This window comes from Erinaceus europaeus, chromosome 1 (genome assembly GCF_950295315.1).
Source record: "Erinaceus europaeus chromosome 1, mEriEur2.1, whole genome shotgun sequence".
In the NCBI taxonomy this organism is placed as follows: domain Eukaryota; kingdom Metazoa; phylum Chordata; class Mammalia; order Eulipotyphla; family Erinaceidae; genus Erinaceus; species Erinaceus europaeus.
This window is the reverse complement of record NC_080162.1, coordinates 148,196,418-148,217,309: the sequence shown is the minus strand read 5'-3', so window position 1 is coordinate 148,217,309 and position 20,892 is coordinate 148,196,418. Positions and strand designations below refer to the sequence as shown.

Genomic DNA, 20,892 nt, shown 5'->3' with positions numbered 1-20,892 from the left:
GAAGTGCTAAAAAGGGGTTTCCTTAATCAGAAATGCTCAATTTTTGCCAGAGGGTGTTTTAATGTCCTTTTAGTAGGGGACAGACTCTTTTATTTTCCAGCTCTGGGGAAGGGCTTCTGATGGTCGTTTTTGTGCTGATTCTGATTGTCTCTTTGTGTTCCAGCCTGTCCTGCAGGGATGTTCAAGGCCAACCAGGAAGCTGAAGGCTGCTCTCACTGTCCCTCCAACAGCAGATCCCCTGCTGAGGCATCACCCATCTGCACCTGCCGGACTGGCTATTACCGAGCAGACTTTGACCCTCCAGAAGTGGCCTGCACTAGTAAGTGTTTAGTAAGCTCTCTAAGACAGGTAGTTTATCTCTAGACAAGGCAGGTGGTGAACCTGGGATGGAGGAGGCTAAAATCTTCCATTGGAGTACGAAGCCTGAGTGTTGGCTATAGTGCTAAAACAGACAGCTCCAAGACAGCTGACCATGCAGGACCCTCTCAACTCAGTAGCAGAGCCAAGATTATATTCTTTTCCTACCCACAATGGAGAGCCTTGCTCCCACCCAAATAAGATAGTTTCTGCCCATTAACTGGTGAAAGAAGTGTCAACCTGGAGAGTACTTTGAGTACAAAATCAAAATCCATTGAGATATTACAGCAAATCCTAGTCGTCTCTTCCAAGAATCCTTCCTTAATACTAACATTCTTTCCCTCTCTATGTCTGTCTATCTCTGTCTCTGTCTCTGTCTTTTTGCAACCAGGGTTATTATAATGACTCCACTGCTCCTAAAGAAGAGCCACCCTCTTCTTTATTTGATAGAGGGTGAGAAATAGTTAGAAGGAGGACAGAGAGGCAGACAGGAGGTGAGGCAGGTATCTGCAGCAGTGCTCCATTGTGAACCTTTCCCCAGCAGCTGAGGACCAGGGTCTTGAAACTAGGATGCAGACATGGTCATCTGTGCACTACACCAGGTTCACCACCCTGGATTTATTCTCCATTCATTAGAATAATTGTAGCTCAATGATCAGATTCCCTTATAACTCTGTCATGTATTTATTGACTACCCATTGTTGTCTTTTAAAAAGATATATTTGTCAGGGGGTGAGGGGAGGGCGTTGGTGCACCAGGTTACGTGCACATAGTACAAAGCACAACGACACACCTACCCCCCTATAGGAGGTTTACTTCACAAGTGGTGAAGCAGGTCTGCAGGTGTCTGACTTTCTCTCTCCCTATATTCTCCCCTCCTCTCTCAATTTATCTCTGTCCTATCCAATGAAAGGAAAAGTTGGCCATCAGGAACAGTGGATATGTAGTGCCTGCACCGAGCCCTAGTGATAACCCTGTAGGAAAAAATAAAAGGATATATTTGTCTATGAGAGAGAGAACCAGAGGATCACTCTGGCACATGCAGTTCTGGGGCTACAACACAGGACCACATGCCTAAGAGCCCAGCACTCTACCTGTTATACTACCTCCCAGGCTGAGAGATGCTCATTATTCTAAACTTGCTTGAACTCATTTACTGAATGAAGGGCCTGTGCACTCAGCCACACATTCATCTCCCCATGTGCCTTTCAGTGTTCAATATGGCATAGAACCTGTATCTTGGCCAGGATAACAGAGATCTGGTTACAGTGTGCATTTCTGAAACAGGAATTCTGGGGGCTGGTCAACTCCACTGCTCCCCCATTCTCTGACACCAGGACAGGAGAGATGTTATGCTATCTTTTATAGACACTTGCAGTTTGATGGACATGAACAACAACAACAACAACAAAAAGACTGGGGGGCAGGTGGTAGCGCAACAGGTTAAGTGCACATGGTACAAAGTGTAAGGACCAGTAGTTCAAGCCCCCAGCTCTCCACTTGCAGGGGGTGTCACTTCACAAGTGGTGAATCAGGTCTGCAGGTGTATCTTTCTCTCCTCCTCTCTGTCTTCCCCTCCTCTGTCCATTTCTCTCTGTCTTATCCTACAACAACAACATCAATAACAATAATAATAATAACCACAGCAGTGATAAAACAACAAGGGCAACAAAAGGGGGAAAATAGCCTCCAGGAGCAGTGAATTTGTGGTGCAGGCACCAAGCCTCAGTAATAACCCTGGAGGAAAAAAAAATGACTGGACTCTGAGCAGGAGAGCATTCTAATTCTGGCCTTAAAGTGTATATAACCTTTGTCAAGTAAAGAAGCAGAAAGCCAGTGTCTTCTAGATCAAGGTCCTGAGGCCAATCAATGTTTATAGATCTGAACTGTGGAAAAGCTCATCCTCTTGTAAACTGACTTTCCCCAGACCTGCCTCTCTGCTGGGTTAAGAGGAGCAGGAAGATTCCTTTTCCTGCTGACTAGAGCCCCTGCCTTTCTGTGCTGGAATTTGCTGGTTTCTGAGCTTCCCCTGGGGCAGAGGTGTGAGCCTGAGAAGTACTGTTCAATAAGCTTCTCTGAAAGCACTTAAAGATGCTGAATCACTGCTGTCTTGAACCAAGGACTGGAGAACTGGTCTGGTCTCTGTGGATGCCAAAGCCTGTGTCCCCTCAGCTTCTCTCCTGGAAGCATTCCCTGCTGCTCAAGCCCGTGCCCCACCACCACCCCCTACACACACACACACACACACACACACACACACACACACACACACACACACACACACACACACACACTGAAGATGCCCTCTGAGATCACTGCTTACAAAAGGTCCAGGCCTTTAGCCTTGGAGCTTCTACTTCTGATGGAGCTCCATGCAGAGCTCCTGGCCCTGGTTATGACCTCCTGAGGGAAGGGGAACAGGGGGCGTGCAGGTCTGTGGCCAGGTAATAAGAATGATCATGTGGGGCTGTCCTCATTAAATGACCTGTGGTGGCATGCATGCTACAGCCCTACCACCCTGGGGCACAGTTTTGGTGCTGTGGAGTCTTTCCCTCTCTGCCTGTCTCTCTGTCTTTGCCTCTTTATTTTCCATCAGGGTTAGTCCTGGGCCTTCATGACTTCCCTGCTCCTGATAGCCATTTGCTACATTCTTCTGACTAAGGACAGGGAGAGAAAGATAGAGAAGGAGAGACACTGCTCCACTGCTTGTAAAGTTTCACCCCAGCAGGTGCTTCCCTGAGGGAGCCCAGGGTTCAAATGCAGGTCACTGCACCTGGCAACACATTCACTTCACAGGATGAGCCACCTGTCCACCCTCTGTTTCTCTTTCTGTCTAAAAAGTAGTTTGGATAGGTGAAACCTGGTGATGACTGAGTAAACAACAAATAAAGGTGAAGAGATCAAATAAAAATCAGACCTCGGAAGTAGGGCGGTAGCGCAGCAGGTTAAGTGCACATTTCGTGAAGTGCAAGGACTGGCTTAAGGATCCGGGTTCAAGCCCCCGGCTCCCCACCTGCAGGGGAGTTACTTCACAGGCGGTGAAGCAGGTCTGCAGGTGTCTTTTTCTACTCCCCTCTGTCTTTCCCTCCTCTCTCCATTTCTCTCTGTCCTAACAACAATGACATCAATAATTACAACAACAATAAAAAATATGGGCAACAAAAGAGAAAATAAATAAATAAATAATTAAAAAAAAACAAAATCTGACCTCACAGACTCCTCTTACTGACCCACCTCGCCCTGGGGTGAGGGACATATTCCCCTCCTCACCTCACTTTCCACGGCACTGGAAAGGTGATTGTCCCACTTGCCTATGTGTCACCCCAGAACCTTATTTTGTTTTTTGTCACAGGGCCTGTACCTCACTAGGATGACTTCATATAGCAACAGAGAGACAGAGATAGAGAGGCAGAGGGAGAGATGGAAATCACTAAATTTTCCCCCAGTGTGGTAGGGCCCAAACTCAAACCTTAATCATATGCATGAGGGAGCAGGTGCACTACCCAGGTGAGCCAACTTGCCAACCTGAGCCCTTAATTTTATAGAGCCCTGTGCCTTTATGTCCCCAAATGTCTTAGCACTAGCATTGGAATAGAAATCAGCCCAACTGAAGCCACATTCTCTGTGGCACTGAGACTGTGGAGCACAATAAGAATGGATTGTCCAGTTTCTGGCCTCTCTGGCAAGGGACCCAGAGGCTGGGATGGACACAATGCGAGGTCAAACCAGTGTTTATAGACGTTTTATTTCATTGGGCCTCATTATATATGTGATTTATTGTGTGCCAAGAAAGTACTGTATGAAAAAGTCAATTTGTTGGCTTTTATAATCTCATTAGGGTTTCCTTTTAAAGCATTCTAATTGGAGGTGCCATCTGTTCTCTTAAAAAGGCATCACATGTACCACAGTAAATAATTTTTTTTCATATACAAAGAGCAGATCTGGAGTTTCTGAGGCCAGGCCAGGCCCTGCATTATGGACTTGGGACTCTGTTAAGGCCACAGGTGGAGGGACCCAGCCCAGGAAAAGGTGATGGGTGCAGGGAGGACACACAGGCCAGAGAAGCTCTGTCTTTGAAGAGGTGCAAGACAGTGCACATCTGTAGCAGAAAGAGGACACAGTATCAGAATAATTCAAGAGCCCAGGTCTCAAAATCTAGAAAGAACTCAAGTTCATCCCTATTGCTTTTATTTTTTTTTTACTTTATTATCTATGGTCTATTGGCTAACCTGGAGAATCCAAAGTTCCCTATTCAAGTGGAGAGGGGGTGAAAAGAAAGGACATTTAAGTTCTAAATATACACCAAAAGCATTTTGTGTGTGTATCTTTATTTATTTTTTCTTTATTGGGGGATAAATGTTTTACAGTTGGCAGTAAAATACAGTAGTTTATACATGTGTAACATTTCTCAGTTTTCCACATAGCAATCTAATCCCCTTTAGGTCCTCCTCTGCCATCATGTTCCAGGACCTGAGCCCTCCCTCCCCACCCCAGAGTCTTTTACTTTGGTGCAATACACCAACTCCAGTCTTGAGATAATATCAACAGTTACACCATTCACTGACAACTTTTAGTATCTGACAGTCTAGAAATGTGCCTTTCCCCACCTGCTGAGGGGAAGCTTCATAAGTGGTGAACCAATACTGCAAATGACTCTATCTCTGTATCCCCTTTCCCTCAATTTATCTCTGTCTCTATCCATTGACTAAATAAATAAAATTTTTTTAGATATGCTCAGTGGGAGTGGGAGATGACACACCTGGAAGAGTATATATGTTATCAGGTGCAAGGACCCAAATTTGAGGCCCAGGTCAATGCATGGGGTCACCTTACAAAGGGAAAGTTTCCTGAGTTATGGAGCAATACTGTGGGACTTTATCTCTCTCTCTCTCTCTCCATATATATATATATATATATATATATATATCCCTGCCTCACTTTTTCTCTATCTCCCTCCCCTCTTCTCCACTATCTGAAAAAATTAAACAGGGAGCCCACTGGTGGTAATGGAATCATGCAGGTGTGAAACCATTGCCCAAAAATAAAAGTGTTTTTACAAGGTCAAAATAGCAATAAATGCACTAGTATTTGAATGAATTAATTCTTTTCATTTCTTGGGGCCAGCACACTAGCATATGTTGATTTATTGTACTTTTTATGGTGTTAAAGGTGTTCATTTCTTCTAAATTAGCTTAAACATTCAGAATGCACAGCAGCTCCTGGAGCCCTGTGTGGATCTTTTTTCCTTTCCTGTTTGACTCCTGGGTAAGCCTGGCATCTCCCAGACCTCTGGGAGGCTCTAGCAGACCTGTGTGCCAAGCCTGAGATGGTGTCTGTAGACTCCACAGGGCCCTGGGTGTGCTCTAAATTGGCCTCCACTGCAGGGACTCTGGGTGGAGTCTGGGCAGGGAGCTTAGGAGGCTCTGTGTGTGATGTGATTATGTAATTGCTGCTGGCCTGTGGGCACCAGCTCTCTTCCTTCTCCCTGCCCCTCTGCCAGGCTGGAGTTCTGCTGTGTTGATACCCACCTGACTGCTTCACCCCTACCCCTTGCACAACCCCAGTCTGATGCCTCCTCTAAGCAAGAGAAAAGGCTCATCTCACTGAAGTCTCTGGAAAGTGAGAAGAGAACAGAGAAGGATGAGGGAAGGGTTATAACAGGACATAAGCTGGGACTGTCATTGTAGAAAAGGGTCAGTCTGGGGACTGGGTAGTAGTGCACCCAATTGAACGCAGTTGTTACCATGCTCAAGGACCTGGATTCGATTCCCCATTCCCCACCTGCAGGGGGGAAACTTTATGAGCAGTGAAGCATATCTGCAGGTGTCTCTGTCTCTCTCTTAACTATTCCCCTCTCCCCTCTCAGTTTCTCTCTGTCCTATAAAAAAAAATGGAAAATACAGCTTTGGGGAGTGGTGGGTTTGTAGTGCTGTCACCAAGCCATAACCCTGGGGGGAAAGAACAGAGGGAGGGAGAGGGAGAGGGGGAGGGGGAGGGAGACAGAGAGGGGGAGGGAGAGGGGAGGGGGAGGGCAGGGAGAGGGAGAGGGAGAGGGACAGGGAGAGGGAGAGGGAGAGGGACAGGGAGAGGGAGAGGGAGAGGGAGAGGGACAGGGAGAGGGAGAGGGACAGGGAGAGGGAGAGGGACAGGGAGAGGGAGAGAGAGATACAGCCTGTACTCTGAATGAGAAGTGGTGGGAGTGTGGAATGTAAGAGATGCTTCACTTGAGAAACTTACCACCTTCCTGTTTCTGCCCCAACCACCCAACCCCACCCCCCTTCCCTGTGCCCCTGGGCTGTGGCATAAAATTTCCTGGGACTTCCAATCTCAGAGGCAGTGGGACAGAAGATAAAACCCTCAGTTGTCTGTGGCAGTTGAAAGCTAGGCATTGGCATTTCATAGGCAGTTGTGCATCTCCCTGGCTTCTGTCTCTTGCCTTCCCTGTGACCTTGGGCTCACTCCCTGACTTCCTCGCCACCTGTCATTTTGTCTTCACAACCCCATAGTAAGGCACGCCTTTTTGGGTGTCTAGGGAGATGGAGCACGATCATGCAGTGACATAGTTGGCACCATGCCTGGTTCGTAGTAAACTGATCATCGTTAACGCTTGCTTTGCTTACATCCCTGGAAAGTGTGAAGAAGATTCCAGGAGACGTGGAAGCTCCCAGCCTGATTGGAGGCTGGGCAGCTAAAAATAACAGCAGCATCTTGTGAGGGTCCACCTTCATCTTGTCTGTAAGCTTCTGGGAGAGCTGGTATTCTTGACCTCTGAGCTGCCCTAGCAGCCCAACCGGACCAGTCTTGACCTTCAGAAGGTGTGAGGACTCAGCAGGGACCCTGTGACGGAGCTCCAAGGGCGGGGGTAGTCAGTGTGATGCTGTTCCCAAGCCTCACAGCAGAACCTGATGACTGGTTTCATCTGAAGAATCACTGTGGCTTGATGAAAACAAGGGAGAAGTCAGGGAGATAGCTCACTAGGATGGGCACCTGCGTGGTTATGCCTGTGGTTCATGTTTGGATATGAGCACTACATGGGAGGCAACATGGCAAAGGAAGTTTGATTCCATTCAAAAGAAAGATAGAGAGAAGAGGAGGAGGGGGAAAGAGAGGAGGGAGAAGACTTGACAGCCATTGAGACTAGAGAGACTAGAGGGGGAAGAGGAGGTAGGAGCAGACAGAACATGGGAAGTTCTAATCCCCTCAGCCTGGCAGGTGGCACATTGGTTAGAACAGTGAACTTGTAATTATGAGGTTCTGAGTTCACTCCTGAGCATCACGTGTACTAGGGTGATGTTCTAGTTCCTCTCTCCCCCACCGCCTCAAATAAATAAATGAGAATTTAAAATTTCTCCAGAAGTTCAGTTTGAGAGCAGTCAGCTGGAGATGGGCAGCAGGAGGGCAGGGCTATCGGTAGACTGGCTGTGAGAGACAGATCCTCAGTGGGAAACCATTTCCCATGTACTATGGGATGGAATGGATTTATGAAGCAGGTGAAAATAGATAATTGCGCCTTACAGAATTGCGGTCTGTGGCAAAGCATGCCCAGGGACTGGTGTAAAAATAATTATCTTGTTACGTTCCTGACCACAAAAAACCCTTTTCCTGTCACCCATGCCAGAGACACCATGATGAATCATGGAGACAAGCTAGCACCTGCCTCAGCCCTGGATTTCTTCAGACTCCACAGTGATTCCAGAAATGGAAGGGAGCCTGGGTTCAGGAACTCCCCCTCCCTTAGCTAGCCTGCCACCTTCCACACTAGGGCACACAGTGCAGGCAGCCTTCTGAGATCCTTAGTGGTTGTCCCTGTCCATTCTCCAGACTCTCCCAGAGAGTCTGGAAAGCCTAGTGACATGGCAGAAGCCCTGAGTCTGTCAGCTGAGCATACCCAGGGGTACTTAGACTGCTGTGTGGTGTCCCCTGGCCATGGTGCTGATTTCCCTGCACACTCCCCTCTTGAATCCACCTCCCAGGGGGGAAGGGAAGGTACTTTTCCCTCTCCTGTCTCTGCAGCTCCAGTTCCTCACCTCTAAGCTTGAATATCATCACCTTTTACGGGCTGACAAGTTGTTCCTTTTCTCCTCCTAGCCACCCCAGGGCAGCAGGATGATCCCCAGGGTGCTGGGATCATGCTCTAAGACTGTGGCAAGGGATCCAGCTTCTGCTGTTTTACATTTGTCTCCTAGTGCCAATGCCTCTCACATGCAGGAGTCCATTGTTCCCAATGCAATCTTCTCATTTTGTTTCATATTTATTTGTTTGTTTTTTTAATGAAAGAGATGTAAAGAGAGACCAGAGTGCTGCTCAGCTCTGGCTTACGGTGGTGCTGAGATTGAAACTGAAACTTTAGAGTCTCTCAGGCATGAAGATCTTTTGCAGAGCCACAATGCTGTCTCCCCAGCCTCTTTTTATTCTTTTTATTTCAGATACAGTGAGAATGAGAGAGATACAGAGAGACACCAAAGCACTGTTTTGCTATCTGTGGAGTTCCCACTCACTGCTATCCATGGTGCCTCTCTATGGTTCCAGGGCTTGAAACCTGGTCCTCAAGCATGGTGAGGCATACATTCTACTGAAGAGACCATTTCCTGGCCCTAGCTCTGGTTTTGCCAAGAAAGTTGTGAGGAGTAGGGATGGGCACTAAGGCCCACAAAATATATGGGTCCCTGAAATGGCAGAAAGAGGGGATTTCCCTGTAGGGTGTCCATTGCAGCCAGCCCAGCAGCCTTTGAGCCATTGTGAGCTATCTATAAGGTCATGATCAGCTCTTCAGCCTCCCAGGGTCTTGAGTCTTGCTGGGCCGGGTGGCCTGAGCTAACCCTCCCAACCTCAGTGATTAGTAAATGCAGTCCCTGGACAAGCATCTTCATTCTGGGCTACAAGATAGCTCACCTGGAGAGTGCTACTACCCTGTCATGCAATGACCTTGGCTCAATGTGGCCCCCACTGCACTGGACTGAACTTTTGGTGTTGTGGTCCCTTTCCCTCTGCTTCTCTGTCTTTGCCTCTTTTTTAATATTGAGTTTATTCATATTTTATTGTATATATATATTTATATCCATATATATATATATATATAGAGAGAGAGAGAGAGAGAGAAAGAAATCAAGAGGGCAAGAGGAGGTAGAGAGAGACAGAGAGACACCTGTCTCTCTGAAAATGGGGATGAAAGGCTTGAACCTGAGTCTTTGTGCATGGGGATATGTGTGCTCAACTCTTAGATGGTGTTTTATTTACTTTATTTGATTGCACAGTGAGAAATTGAGAGGAAAGGAGGAGATAGAGAGAGACAGAGAGAAAGAGAAATTCTTGCATACTGCTTCACCACTCGTGAAGCTTCACCCCTGCAGATGGGGAGTAGGGGCTTGAACCTAGGTCTTTGAGCATGGTAATATGTGTGCCACTGCCCAGCCTCCTGCCTCTGTCACATTCTTTCTGGAAAAAAAATACATATATATCTCCAGAGTGGTGAAGCCTCATCTATCTGATGACAAGTAGAAAGAGAAAAGCAATAATAATACATAAATAATGGAAATGCAGTTATTTATCTTTAGATCACCTGAGTAAGACATTCTGGGGTGAGGGGTGTTTTAATAGTCCCTCCAGGTGAGTGCAAAGCACACTGAGGTTTTGGGAGCACGGCTTTAGAGAGAGACTTTATTTCTCATCCTCTGCTTGTGGCTCCTGAGGAGAAAGTACACTGAGTGAATCCCAGCAGTTTGGAGCCTCAGGACCTGCCTGTCCCCACCAGTGTCCTGGTGAGAGAGACAAAGACTGAGAGATTAAGAGGGAGTAAGGTGTGTGCAGAAGGAAGAGGCAGGTGGGTGTGAATGTGCATCTGCATTCTCTGCATTCTAGGTTTCAGGGAGGGTCTCACCCAGTGCCCACCTGCTCTGAGTTGGTTGCCTTCTGCTCTTGGGTGAGGAGAGTGGCATGGAGCCCCCTGACGGGGGCAACCAGGGAGTGGGAGTTCAGGTTTAGGAAGCCCCTGGACCCTTGGTGGAGAAAGCTTAGGGAGGACTGGGGAATAAACTGAGCACAAATGGAGGGTTGGAGGAGTGTGGCATCTGGCTGGTGAGGGGCCTCACCTCTTAGCTGGTCTCTGACTTTGCTGTAGTGGCCACCACCCTGCTTGCTGCAGGAAACGGGCCAAGAGGAAGCCTCCGAGCCTCCGTGTGTGTATGTGTGTGTGTCTGTGTGTGTGTGTGTGTGTGTGTGTGTGTGTCTCAGATCCACAGAACAAGAAGATCTGCAGGACTATAAACAGGCCTTCTGGGTCAAAATGACACCTAGTGTTGTGAGTTGCCTACATTTTAGGAATAATCTCAACCACACTGTCTGTCTTTCTATCCACCCTTCCATCCACATATCACCTATCCATCTTAAACAGATCACTGATTAGCTCTGGTTTCTGGTGGTGCTAAGGATTGAACTTGGGGCCTCAGAGCCTCAGGCATGAAAGTCTTTTTGCATAACTATTGGGTTGTCTGAAGCTTCATGACATTTTTTTCTTCCACACAAAAATGTATCATAACTTTTCCAAGAGCCCAATATTATGCTCTGTTCCTGGTCCCTCAACTACTTGTTGGAAGTAGATATTTTTCTCAAGTGTTTCCCTCGGTTGACAGTCTAGGAGTCCATGCATATTAAAAGAAGGTTGCTTTGCTCCAGCATACCCAGACCAGCCATAATTTCCCTAAAGATATACACACCCTGTTGTAGCCTTAAAGTCAAGGATACTTGATTCCATCCCAATAGGCATATTTTTGTTGCCTACTAAGTTTGCTGTTGTTTGTCTGCCTTGAGATGTGCTTCTGACAAGGCTCATGGGGTGGAGTCTGTGGTTGATGTTTCTCTGAGGCCCTGGGTGAGGACGGTTTCTATTGGGTTGTCAGAAAAGTCATGATGCATTTTTGCATAGGAAAACATAGAAAAATGGGTTGGGGTAGATAGCAGAATGGTTATGCAAAGAGTCTCTCATTCCTGGGGCTCCGAATGCCCAGGTTCAGTCCCCCACAACATAAGCCAGAGATGAGCAGTGCTCTGAAAAAAAAAAAGTCAGGTGAATGATAGCATCTGGAACCTGGTGGCTGAAAAAGAATTAAGATGGGAGTCCAGCGGTAGCGCAGTGGGTTAAGCACAGGTGGCGCAATGTGCAAGGACCGACCGCCATAAGGATCCCAGTTTGGGCCCCTGGCTCCCCACCTGCAGGGGAGTCGTTTCACAGGTGGTGAAGCAGGTCTGCAGGTGTCTATCTTTCTCTTCCCTCCTGTCTTCCCCTCCTCTCTCCATTTCTCTCTGTCCTATCCAACAACTACGACAACAACAATTATAATAACAACAAGGGCAACAAAAGGGAATAAATAAATATTTTAAAAAATAAATAAAATAAAAAAGGAAAACAATTTTAAAAAAGAAAAAGAGTTAAGATATAAGGCAGAACAAATTGTTGACCAATCATGAACCTAAAGACAAGAATATTTCAGATGAAGATTTGGGGTCTCCATTTTGGAAAAAGTTAGTAGGTTTATTTTGGGTATATTCCAAGGGGCCCATGATATTACTAGTTTTTGTCTGAGCTTGACACCTAACATGCAGGTAACCTAAGTTTTTGTCTAGGAATGTGGTGTCATAGTTGGAATAAAGGACTAGAAAGCTGGATCAGGGAAGAGAGTAGCTCCCAAATATGGGAAAAGTGTATAGATATTGTTAACTGTAAACCCCAATGATTTGATCTGAGGCAATCTCTTTATAACTGTCACTGCTCATCAGGGTTAGTGCTGCTGGTGTGCACAGGCCTTTAAAGGCCTGGAGCCTGTAATTTTTGTTCACAGTTGTTTGAACTGGATGAGTAGATCTCTTGGGAGGCACAGCAGAGCTCTGCGTTTGAAGCTAACAGCTGGGCACGCCCACCCACCAGCTGATGTTTCTGCCCTGGCATTTGTCCTCAGAGCCACTGGAGTAGCTGAGTGTTTGAGTTCAGAGCTGAGCCTCTTAGGTTGGACCACCACACTTACTCTAGTTGCTTCTTCAACTACCCTGAAAGGTGGCTCTTCCTTTTTGAATTCCCCTTTATATTGTTTCTTTAAAGATTCATTTTTGCTTTTCTTTTTTTTTTAAAAAAAACATTTTTGACAAAGACAAAAATTGAGAGAGAGGAGGGGCAGGTAGAGAGGGAGCAAGCAAGAGAGAGACACCTGCAAACCTGCCTCACAGGTCTTGGAGTGTCCCTCCTACAGGTGGAGAGTGGGGACTTGAACTCACCAAGTCCTTGCACATGGTAATGTGCATGCTCAGCTGAGTGCACCACCGGCCAACTCCCAAAATTGGATTTCATTATTCTAATTTGTATTTATTTTAATGAGAGAGTAGATAGATAAGAGTATGACCAGAGCTCTTCTCAGCTCTGGCTTATGTTGGTGCTAGGGAATCAACCTGGGACCTCAGAGCCTTAGGCATGACAGTTTTTTACAGAACCATTATGCAGAACCTCAGCACCTCTTCTCCGCACACACATATACATATGAGTTTTTTTCTTAGTATATTTATTTATTTATTTATTTATTTATTTATTTATTTATTTATTTTGGGTAAAGACAGAGAAAAATTGAGAGGGCTGGGGGACACAAAGAGGGAGAGAGAAAGAGAGACACCTGCACCATTGCTTCACTACTTGTAAAACTTGCCCCCTGCACCTGGGGACCAGGGGCTCAAAACTGGGACCTTGTGCATAGTCACTTGTGTTCTCTGTTGGGTGCACCACCACCCAGACCCCTACCTCATGAGTTTTCTGAGTCTTCAGTTGTACAAGTGTTCCCATCCCACCACAGGACACCCCCTATCTATCACTGTAGGGGGGAGAGAGCTTCTGGACCCGTCTGACCACTGTATTTCTACTCTCTTCACATGATAGGCCCATCACTGAGAACCAAACTTCTACAGGACAGGAGCTTCACTCACTCACCCACCCACCCTTCTTCACTCATCTGCTCTAGGCTAAACACCTACTACATTATCTGTTCCCCACACGTGGATTACCTGGTTCTACCCCCTTGTCTCCACTTGCCTTTGGTGAATTGCTCACATTTTATTATAAAACCTTCAAAATATGGTAACCATAATGAGACATGTGGGCTTCACCATAGGGGGGGCATTCAGTAGCAACATGATGAATCGTGTCCTGGGATTGGGTGACTGCAGCTCCTGGCACAGTGGGCTCCTAGCAGACCTGCAAACCACTCTTATTTATTTATTTATTTATTTATTTATTTATTTATTTATTTATTTATTTATCTGACAGAGGGAAACTGAGAGAGAGAAGACAGAAGGGAAGAGAAGAGATAGATAGATAGATAGATAGATAGATAGATAGATAGCTGCTCTTCTTCTTGTGAAGCCTCCCCCTTGCTGGTAGAGAATGGGGGCTTGAACCTGGATCCTTGGACATTGCAATATGTGATCAACCATGTGCACCACCTCCTAGCCCTCAGCACTAGCCTTCTCTGAACATTGTGATTTTGCATATTTGACCTTGTGCCATTAGGCCTAATACATCCAAGTATGTACATATCTCTTGTAGTAATGCATTTTATTGCCAGCTTAATTGTTAGGAGTGTGACTCTTGTTGCATATCTGGGTTGGGCAAGGGCAATGGCTTTTTCAGTGTCTCAGGTTTTCTCAACCACAAAATGGGTAGACGGTCAAGTAGGTCAAACCCAGTAATGTTGTTGAGATCCATGTTGGATGTACAGGGATCACTTGATGAAAGTAAATAGCAATAGTAGTAGTAGTAGTAGTAATAGTAGTAGTAGTATTTTCTTATTTATTTATTTTGATTAGTGATTTGATATTGATTTACAAAATTATGAGATAATGGGTATAATTCTGAACCTCTCCCACCACCAGAGTTCTGTGTCTCCATTCCCCACATTGGAATGTGCATTAGTTCTCCCAAGGTCACAGATATGGCCTGACTATTAGTTCTATATCTATCTATCAATCTGTCTATCTATCTATCTACCTATCTATATATTTGCCCATTTTTTTTCAATGGTCCTACCTACTCTTCCTTTCTAAGTAACACCTACTATTACTATTTCCAAATGTATTTCCTTTTTTTCTTCTTCTCTCTCTGGGTCCTAATGGAGTTGGTCATCTTCTCCTAATATTCCTCCTCCCCCTGGGACTATGGCCAAAATTCTTTATGAGGTGCAGAAGGTTGCTTTTATAATAGCTTCTCCACTGGACATGGGTATTGGCATGTCGGTCCACATCCCCAGCCTATTTATATCTTTCCCTAGTGGGGTAGGGCTCCCACCTGTGACCATGGGCTATGAGCTCAGACTGACAGAGACTCAGAGGTTACACAGGCTCCTGTGCTAAATGTGAATATATATGGGCCCTGGGTCAGATGGATGTGGTAAATAGTTAATTGTGTTTATATAGTTTCTTCAAGTTTGGGAGCTACTCTCTGCCCAAGTCAAGCTTTTTAGCCCTATTCTCAACTCTGACTACATCTTGCCAGACAATGTGTTTAGTCTACCTGCATGTTAGCTATCAAGCTCAAACAAAAAAAAATACTAAAGTCATGGACCCCTAAGAACATACTTAAAATAGACTTCCTAGCTGCTCTCCACCCTAAGATTCATATTCCCATCTGCTCTATTCCTACTTTTTGATTCCTGTTTGTTGTTCAATGTTATTGTTTAGTCTTGCTTTGTATCTTGCCACTTTTCAGCTAAAACGTCCCAGAACCTTATCTTTTTAGAGTAAGTGTCTGTACAATGAATCTTCTGCTCTTAGATCTTGGAAATGAATCTTTACTTCTTTTTTATTTTTTCTTAGCCTTCCTCCTCCTCTCCCTCCTTCTCTTTCTCCTTCTCCTCTTCCTTTTATTTTTTTTATAGAGAGAGGAAATAAGGAGAAAAAAGGGATAGATAGAGAGAGAGAGAACCTGCAGAATTGTTTTACCACTCATGAAGTTTCCCCTCAGCAAGTGGGGACCAAGGCCTTGAACCTGGCTCCTTGTGCATGGCAATGTATGTACTCTCATGTATGCCACCACCCAACCTCCATGATTTTATTCTATTACTGTTATTGAAGTTGCTGTTTCCAAATCAGTGACAACCCCAGTGGTGGCATTACCATTTAGCTAACATTTCCTCTTTTGGTTCTCAGAAATTTTTTCCAGTGTATCCTTCTGTACTTTGTTGTTTGTCTTTTGTGTACTTTTTAAGTTCCTATTGTTGAACCTGGGAATGCTCTCTATTTTCTTCTTCTCTGCAGGCTCATAGACATTTAGAAAAAATAATAAAAAGAAATCATTTCATTTGACATGAGTTCTCCTTAGGGACACATGCTGATTCTCGTCATTCTTTTTCTGAGGCTCACAAAACACTGATTTAACTGAAAAGTTTCAGAAATAGGAGGGTAAAATGTATACATTTAGTTGACTCTATTTTCTGTTTTGAAAATCAGAACAAAGCTGCCTACACTAGGAGTTTAGGGCCTCTCTGTTGTCCTGAATTCTCCTTAGCAGCTTCAGGCAATGACTCTGGGTTCAAACTTGCAGGCCATGGGCTTGGGGTGGGGAGGCTGGTCCAAGTTTAGGCCCACAAGATAACTATCAAGCTGACCTTTTGAATACATCCTGTGGATCACCACTGAACCCTCCCCATCTTAGAAAAGACGATGAAGGATGCTTCATGGGACAGAATGAAGTGAGGGTTAGTTGACAGCTTGGCATAAGCTGGCTCTTCTGGGCCAAGCAAACATAGAGGGCCGTTGGCCACTGGAAAGAGGACCAGTTGAGTAGTAGGAAGCTGTGCTCACCACCAAACCCTTCCAGATAAGCAGAGAAAGCAGGTTTGAACAACCACTTGGTTTCTATGGAGAGGGCACTGTTGTCTGATGAGCAGCAAAGGGGCAGTGTGCTTGTAACAGGAATCTACTCTGCCCATGAATGAAGTGCAGTTTCTGTGCCCATACTCAGGAAAATGTCCTGTATTCAGCTCTGTCTTTGGCTGTACCCTTGGCACAGAGCAGGCTGTGACCCAAAGCCTAGGAACAGAGTGTACCAAGATATTCTAACACAAAGGCTACTCTATCTCAGATCAGAAAGATACATGCATGACAGTAAGTGGAACATGATAGCTGACATTTCGTATTTCAGTGATTATTAAAATAGCCTGTTAAACAACCAGCGACTGATGAAGGTCTCCTCACATGCTAGGTGCTGTGTTAAGCCCCTCACTTGTATTTCCTCTGTCTCAGGAGAAAATAAATACTTCTCTTATTGCCAACTTACAAATGTGATAACTGAGACCCAGAGGGTCATATAACTTATCCCAGTCGATTATGTGAGGGCCTTTGATTTTCAATGGCAGCCCTCATTCCTCAGGAAGAAGACAGCTGGCTCTGAGGAGCAGATCACCAAGCTAATCCAGATCCTCAGTGTGAGATGGCAAAAAATAGAATTTCATTGGTCAGGACTTGCCATGTGACCTCTATAAAGGGGCAGAGAAACATGTCTTCCCAGAATCTAGGAGAGAGGAGATTTGAACAACAATGGAGGCTCCAGCCATTTCTGCCATCTTGTATATATCCCTCATGTGTGAACATTCAGGGAAACTTCTGGGTTTCACTAGTATAAACAACACTGCCATGAAGAAAATGCTTGGACATACCTCTGGGGCACATAAGCTTGTGTTTGTGGAAGAAATTCACCTAGAAATAGAGTTTCTGGCCTTGTAGGACACATGCACTGAGAAAGTCAATTGATTTTACCAAAGAGCTTTCCCAGAGGATCAGCCAATTTTCAGCCCTACCAGGAGGATGTGGCTTATTTCTACATATGCCAACCCTATTGGGTGCTAGCAGGATGTTCATCTTTTGCCAGTTTGTCATCTTGATAGTCCTGGTCATCTTGATTAGTCTTTCTCTGATTGTGATATAGGGTGTATTTTTCATATGCTTATTAACTAGTTTATTTTATCTTTTGGGAATCATCTGTTTGTACCCTTTCCTTTTTTTCTATTTTAAAACATTTATTTCTAGATGATCATTAATTATAAGTGACACTCTGTCCCTAGCCCCTTACTTATATTTAACTCTATACTTTTTTAAAAAAAACACATTGAGGTCTTTTAATGCTTTAAGTCAATTGCAACCATCTCTTTGTTTCTGGTCTTTGGGGACTTGTGTCTTGATTTTTTTCCTTGGGTTATATGTACATTCCCTCCAAGCTAAGGTATAAAACCACTCTCTTATACTTTAGTTATTGATGTGATGTTTGCTTGCTTTTTGTCTCCATGTGGGATTTATTCTTATAAGATACAGTATTGATGTCCTTATGTATCTTGTCACAATGACATTCCTGGGTCGGGATATAGCATACCTTGTAGTTTGTGTACCCTGCCATGCTCAAGGCCCTGGGTTTAAACTCTAGAGCTACATGGGAGCACCTTGGATAGCACTGGGGTGTTACAGTGTCTTATCTGTCTCTCCTGCTCTCTTCTCATTTTCTTCCTTTCTCTCTCTCAAAAATCAAGAATAAAAAGTTGGTCTAGGTATCCCTGGTTGAGTGTACACATTACACATTTGCAAGACCCAAGTTTAAGTCCCTGCTCCCCACTTGCAAGAAGGAAGCTTCACAAATGCTAAGCAGTGCTTCAGGTACCTCTCTCCCTCTCCCTATTGCCCAGTTTCCTTCTCAGTTTCTCTCTGTCTATTCAAAACAAATAAAGTAAAAGATAACGAAAAGAAGAAAATAAAAGAGGGCGTCAGGCGGGTTAAGCACAGGTGGCGCAAAGCGCAAGGACTGGGGTAAGGATCCCAGTTCGAGCCCCCGGCTCCCCACCTGCAGGGGGGTTGCTTCACAGGCGGTGAAGCAGGTCTGCAGGTATCTATCTTTCTCTCCCCTCTCTGTCTTCCCTTCCTCTCTCCATTTCTTTCTGTCCTATCTAACAACAATGACATCAACAACAACAATAATAACTACAACAACAATGAAAATACAACAAAAAAAGAGCAACAAAAAGGAAAATAAATATAAAAAAGAAAAGAAAAATTGGCCCCTAAGCAATGACATTACACAGGTGTGAGGCCCTGGGTTCACTCCCCTGAAGCCATATGAAATGAAATTATCACCTCTACCTGATTTCTCTGTATTTAGTGGAGAAGCTTTTTTCATTATATACTAAATACTTGTACATACTTTTCATTGTCCTTTCCAAGTGGTTGTTTTCCCTATTCTTGCAAAAGTTATAAGCTGTTTTAAAGTTGATAGCTTTACAGTATGTTCCAAATAATCCATAAACTGAGTCTCTAAGACCCTACTACAATTTATTGTTTAAAAATATCTTCCCCAACTAAACTATCATCCTACTGCACCATAGGGGCTTAGACCTCCAGTATCCCCTGCTGCGCCTTCCCTGCTTTTTCTGAGTGCTCAAATTTACTGTGGTAAACCATCATCCATTAAGGATTTACTCTATGTTGTCCTCTATTCTGTTTCTTAGAGTCCATCTGTGAGTGAGGTCTCATTCTCAAATGTTGTGTTTTTTACAATGAACTTTGAAATCAGATCAGCATATTTGTTACATAATTCTATTAAATATGGAATATGATTGCATTAAATATATGTATTGCTTTGAGAAGGACTGTCATCTTTATAATATGCGTGTATCTATGAGTTCAACATTGAGAGGGTCCTTTGTTCCACCCAGTAAAGCTTTACCATTGTCTCCATACATTTATCAGACAGGTCTTGTAAGATTTCATCCTAGGTATTTTATAGAGCTTTGTGGCTCTTATGAATAGGCACTAGCCCACTATCTTTTCTGAAATTTATGATTGTTGCTAACAGATGATTCTTTGTTGGTGGGAGTAGAGCAGAAGAAATCAGAGGTTGGTCAGTCAGGTAGGGTCTGTAGAAGGTACGTACTACCCCAGACAGACTTTCACCTCCAAAATTTCTTCTTATTCTTAGGTGAGAGCTTCTAGAAAGGAGCAGAATCAGTACTTGATTATGAATGACCAATACTTCTCTGAAAAACACACGTATTCCTTTTGTGTTCTCTCGTCCCCTGGACCTTGGATTATTGTCTTTGGAGCCTGGAAATATATGTGTGTGTGTGTATATATATATATATATACATATATATATATGTATATATATATATGTATATATATATATACACACACACACACACATATATATATATATATATATACCTTGAGGGAGGCAGCTCACAGAACTGCATGTAATAGTGCCTAAAAGATTCTCTCATGCATCCCTAAGGGAAAATGAATGAATCATCAGTGGCCTGTAGTCTCTCCTTAGTGGTTACCTTGATGTCATTCAGATATACAGTCACTTAAAAAAGTTGTAGAACTATGTTGGGGGAAATAGCATAATGGGTATGCAAAAAACTTTCATGTCTGAGACTCTAAGGTCCCAGGTTCAATCCTCAGCAGCACCATAAGTCATAGAATGAGCAGTGTTCTTTCTTTCTCTTGTCTTTCTCTTTGCACATCTCTCTCTTTCTCTCCTCTCATTAAGATAAAATAAATAAAAATATATTTTAAAAAAAGAGATAGAGAACATGGGGGCCAGGCAGTGGCTCAACTGGTTAAGTGTGTAAGGGTCTGCATTTAAGCCCCTGGTTCCCACCTGCAGGGGGAAAGCTTCATGAGTGGTGAAGCAGGGCTGTAGATATATCTCTGTCTCTTTCCTTACCCTCTTAATTTCCTTCTTTCTTTTTTTCTTTTTTTATCCAATAATAAAAATAAAAATTTTTAAAAAGTATAATCTAAAAAAATGGAGAGACATGACATATGGAAACCTTTCTGTATTTTAGGGAAGGGCTTTCTGGTCATTTCTGAGGACCTTGGGGATACAGGACCCTTGTGTAGATACCATGGTTCTCAGGGGACCATGGGAATCAGAGGAGCCAATGATAACTATGGAGGGTAGGGTAGGCAGTGGCTCATCTAGTAGAATGCAAGCATTGCCATGTGTGAGGACCTGTTGTTTTCGATGGGTTATGTTGTTTTCACCGGGCTGGCTTTACGGGCGGGTAACAGACGACCAGGGACTCATGGTTGAGCTGTAGGCAGTATCTCTTTATTCATGCAGGATGCAGCACAATCTAAGACGAGCTAAGTTAAATTCAAAGTACAGTACTGTAAAACTCACAATGCTGTCTTTATATATACTTGCCAAGTAAGGTGGAAACAGGATGTGACATAGAGAGGGTGGAGAGAAAAGTGACTGGTGAAAATCAGAGTGTGACAAAGAGGGGGCAGATTAGGCGAGAATCCTATCACTGAACCACAAATGCCCTGGAGGGAGGGTGGAACTTGTTAACAGTGGTTATGTAAATAGAATGAAGTGGTTATGTAAATAGAATAGTGTTAAGCAGGGGGGATTTAAACCAAATGAAACAGAAGGGGTCTCATGCATACCAACAAGGACCCAGGTCCAAGCCTCTATTCTCCACCTGCAGGGGAGAAGCTGCATCAGTGGTGGAGCAG

The 20,892-nt window shown here is 44.4% G+C and overlaps 1 protein-coding gene across 3 annotated transcripts in view; it reads left to right on the top strand.

The window, feature by feature from the left end:
* Positions 1-20,892, top strand: part of EPHB1 (EPH receptor B1) — a 528,699-nt gene that overhangs the window by 332,606 nt on the left and 175,201 nt on the right. For all 3 annotated transcript variants that reach the window (XM_007521793.2, XM_060196901.1, XM_060196900.1), the window contains one exon: positions 164-319. In XM_007521793.2, the coding sequence (XP_007521855.2) occupies positions 164-319 (156 nt within the window). The remainder of the gene's footprint in view (positions 1-163; positions 320-20,892) is intronic.